We start from the raw sequence: 4,751 nt of genomic DNA, 5'->3' as shown, positions 1-4,751 counted from the left end.
CGGAGACACCATCGCATTTTGTATCGTTCTTGTTCCCGCAATCTCTCCTTGATCTCATTATTTTCTTTCAGTAACTGTCCGTTAGCTGCCTCCAGATTAGCCACTTTCTGTTTGCATTCCTTTAGCTCAACCGTATTCAGTTGCACCGCCTTTGCTAGGTTAGCCATCATAGTGCTAGCTTGACGGTTTTGCTCTCTCATATCTTCTAATTGCGTCTCCACTCTAGTTATTTTTGTCTGCAAACTCATTATTGCCTCAAGAATAGTGTTGTTGGATACTTGCGTCTCTGTGTTGACTTCTGTTGGCTTGGTTTTCTTACCAGTCGGTTCTTTGCTYGGAGTTGAGGGAGCCGAATCAACATCACGGTCGTGCTTCGGTAACGTGGGTATTTGAGATTCAGCGTAGTCATGTTCCATCGGTCTCTGTGTCTGTTGCTGCTTCAAGAGTCCTGGTGTTCGGGATTTTGCTCTTTGTGAGCTTCTGGGAATCCATCATGAACTTTCAGGTGGAAATATGCAACGTTACTTAGTCGGAAAGTTGGTCTTATGTGGAGCTCTCAGAGACACAGCTTGTCAGTCCGCCATCTTGGTACCAACTCGGAACCATCTGGTAACTGTAGGAAACCTGTTTCATGGATAGTCACAGTGCTGTGAGAAAAATACCTCAGAATGTTTTTCTGTTTTGGTTTGTTGGCATGCTTACACTCTTAAAGCTGCAGTAGGTAACTTCTTATTTTAAAAAAAACTGTCATAATGTCCTGGCAGTACAACATGAGACATATAAACTGTGAAAAAAATATTTGCCTCCTCACTGTGGTCATACTGCCATCTGCAGAAATGCACCGCTCAGTCAGAAACAACCAATGAGACAACAGGACAAGAGTGGAGGTACAACCTGGACTCTAGTCAGAGCAAGATATAGACACAAATGGCCAATAATCATGCACACACACATTTAAACTATTTAGCTAAATTGCATGTTAGTTGCGATCCAGGCGCTCATTAATTTTTGTGTTATGTGAGCACTGTGCTCATGGCAGACGGGACGGGTTTCAGTTTACAGTTCAGACTAGTGAAGTGAGGTGGAAGCTAAGGGTCGAAAGCGCATGCATGTTCAACAACATGCTAAAATTAGTGTCATGCCATGTAGTGACCTGGCATGACAACTACAGCTGACACAAGATGTGTTGGCGGTGCCGTCGAAATGTGGAACATTTTCCCAATAAACGTCTGAAAATACCGCCAGTTTCCAAGCAGTGACCTTGTGTAAACGTAGCCTTAATGGCATCGTTTTAAACATCCATGAGAACATACAAAACCCGAACAGAATGGTTTCAAACCCAGAATCTCCAGGTCAATAGATTATAGTCCATATAATTTTTATCACATGGTTTCTGTAATGACAAAAAAGATTATTGATTGATTGAAACTGAGGGACTTTGCTGAAAAGGACTTCACTGTGCCGAAGTGATACAGAGAAATTACATGAACATTGTGACAGTATTCTGGACATCCAGCCTGATCATAATCAATGTCACTAATATCATTAGCAGCTAAAAGAAGAGAAGCGAGAGCTGCCAGAGGAGGCATTAGGACCCAACAGAGGGGGAATGTGGGAGAGAAAAGGGTTGGTTAGATGTCTGGAGGCCGGGGACCGGGGATGGGACAGTAGATAGAGCGCCTCTGTGCTGGCCTGATTATTCTCAGCAGAATGAGCTCCCCGTAACAAAGGATTTATTATCACAAGCTGGAGAGCGGCTGCACGTTGGAGACCGTGCACAGCCGTTTTCACTGGCAGCTACTGAAAAAATGTGGAGCAGCTCAGCTTTGGTTGGGTGCTTCGAACAACAGCATACTCTGTGCACGGGTCCCTCGGTCCATAAAGCAGCCAATGTTCAGGCATGGCAGAAACACAGGGGGCTAGAGTGACGGTGGCAAGCCAGCTACATCAACACCATGTTCCTGGCAAAAGGGAAGATCAGAGTAAAAGTGGAATTTAAAAATAACAGAATATACAATTTGGTAGGCCAGATACACCTGGGAAGATTCTCTACTGCACGCTCCATCTTTACGGGTTATGATTCCCACTAGCTGTGCTGCTACTGACCGTAAAATTGCAAAAATTGGAATCACATGAGTCACGTCAGTTTGTATCCAGCAGCTACGTGCTTATTTGCATCCACTGGTCTCCCTGGATAAGGTGTGGTTGGCTCCACCAGAGGTCTGACAGCATTGATCAGTTCATCAAGAGCTGAGCTTGTCATTAAAAAGTGTTGAATCCATAACTAATGTAAAACCCCCAACAAGTTTCCCAAAAAATCCACATACATAGTCAATCTCAAGTTTAAGGGACTTATCACTCAAAAGCATCAATAGCTGCATTTCCATTGCACATATTGCACAATGACATTTTGAAAAGAAATGTTATTAATGGAAACATGAAAATTTTGAAAAAACTCTCCTTTTTTTGGCACTAGGACAAGTGCCAAAACCTTGGCACTTGTCCTAGGTTTTGGCCGTATCAAAATTGGTTTATTTTGCTAAACTGCAATGGGAACACTTTTTTTGCATCACATGAGTCACATGATCAACAGCCGGATGTTGTAACTAGCATAAACTACGAAGAAAACAAGAGGAACAACACAATTGCAAAATTGTGTTTTTCGACATTAGCAGAATACTGAAAAAGGTTGTAACAGAAACTCAGCTGTTCTCTAGACACCAAAAACCTTAGAAAAGACATTGCAGTCCTTTTCATAGAAAAAATCTAAGTGATATATTCTTTAGATGTTGGCACAATGTATTGCTTTTTAAAATTGCAGTCAATTTCATGTTACCAAGCAGGTTCTATTTGAGTCCATTTCTACTGCACAAGTCGATCCGGAAAGAGCCTGGTGAAATTGGAATTAACTTACCAAAAATTGTGGTTAGTTAGTGGCGATTACTTTTCAAAATGAACCTTTTGCCTTAACGAATGAAATCATTTGAAAAATTTTTGCACATTTTCAAGAGAGCAAATACCTTTTAGACAGGCTGGTGTGTTAGGAAACACTTTATCTCATCCGCCACTCTGACTTCATCGCAGAGCGACTTCTCAGCCTGTTTAAGACTGTTGTGTCTGTCACTGATAAACCAAGGACAGCTTTAGTCTGAACTCCTCCGGCTGCTCCAGATTGATCATTAGTACCAATATAGGGCCACTCTTTTGGGTAATCATTGTAAAAACAGCAGCTCTCCAATCCGGTGGCGTTGCACACACATGCTTCTCACGTCTTGAGGCAAGACATCATTGGCTACATAAAGCTCTTTCTGATAACAGTGTGATAAGTACAACTGGAAAATGTAACCAAAGGCGACACTTTGCCAAGAAAACATCACAAGCAGCCACATAAAGAATAAAGAATTCGTGTACAGAAGCCAGCATTATTACTCAGCTCTGTGGCCACTTCCTCACCTAAAATAAAGAGGGATGTAACAAATCAGGGCATAAACGGCAAAACTTTCACTCCATTTAAAGCAGACATGCAGGGTGCTAGTGTGCAATCTGTCGCCTCGTACACCTGCACACACACACATCAGGATGATCACACTCTTGGTTCCTCAGAAGGCTGCAGCCAGTTTTCAAACAGCAGTGGGTGTGTTGTACCTGGTGGAGTGATCCGGTGCTGCAGGCCGTCCGCTCTGACGGGTTTAAGGGACCGGTCCGTTGTCCCAAAACCCAACAACTCTGACTGGGATCCAGAGAGGAAGACTCCTGATCTCTGTTAGCTCCTCTCCCTCACCGTCTGCTTGACACACACATTCAACCAGTGTGTAACTGGCTGTCATAACACACACACTGATCTGAAGCCATGTGGCTGAAACTCTTCTGACACACTCTGTCTGCCTGCTGCTCCTACCGCCTCTCCTCTCATTCACATGCTCCTGCTTTCTCTCTCTCCCCCAGCATTACCAGTCCTCCACCCATCCACCCCCCCACACACACAAACACACACACACACATACACAGTACTCTCACCGTGCCAACACTCAGGGTTCCTTCAGCAGGGAAACACAAGGCGCTCATTCTTCTGGATGAAGAAATGCAGTGTTGTTCTGCGCAAACGTTAACCTGAGCCTGGACTCGTAGGTAAACATGGTGCTGAAAATGAGCGGAATACAGTCAGAGGGTAAATGTTCGCTGGAAAACAGCCACATACACTCACATACTGGCAGCACTGTTGTGGTGAATAACATTTTCTTTCTGATAGAGACGTTCTGCCCCAGGAAACCAGCATACTCTAGATAGAGAGGAGTTAGATATGGTTAGTCAGCAAAACCCAGTGCTGTTTCTGCTGATATTAATAGGATGCTAAAGAATTTTTTAAAAAGTGGGCTCTGTTAGCAAGATTCTGGTTCTGGTTAATGTTTGTGCAGAACAACACGAAATTTCTTCAGCGGAATCAGAATCTTGCCTGCAAACTAGGGCTGGAACTATAACTTATTAATTTTAATTAATTAATTAAGCAGATTTTAAATGTGTTAAGAATGTTTAAGGCAATTAATCAGATTTTTTTTTTACATACAAAGGTTCTGGTGGAAACCTTGGCGTACCTCTGGTGCACACATAAACCTGACGCACAATGAACAGAGCCACTTTTTTTTTTACCTCTACGACAGAAATACAAATAGAAATTCTGCTGTTGAGTTTGTCTTACTGAATATGCTTTTAATAGTTCATGGGCTTCCGATGGGCTCACCGATGGTGAGCCC

General features: G+C 43.1%; 1 protein-coding gene across 1 annotated transcript in view; it reads right to left on the bottom strand.

Moving 5' to 3' along the window:
• The window catches only part of phldb1b (pleckstrin homology-like domain, family B, member 1b), a 144,007-nt gene that overhangs the window by 123,449 nt on the left and 15,807 nt on the right, over positions 1-4,751 (bottom strand). Inside the window, 1 exon segment of the mRNA XM_017308210.1 lies at positions 4,018-4,140. Within this exon segment, the coding sequence (XP_017163699.1) occupies positions 4,018-4,140 (123 nt within the window).

The sequence above is a fragment of the Poecilia reticulata genome, linkage group LG13 (genome assembly GCF_000633615.1).
Source record: "Poecilia reticulata strain Guanapo linkage group LG13, Guppy_female_1.0+MT, whole genome shotgun sequence".
NCBI classification, from domain to species: Eukaryota; Metazoa; Chordata; class Actinopteri; order Cyprinodontiformes; family Poeciliidae; genus Poecilia; species Poecilia reticulata.
The sequence above is the reverse complement of the archived record's forward strand: the minus strand, read 5'-3'. Positions and strand labels throughout refer to the sequence as shown.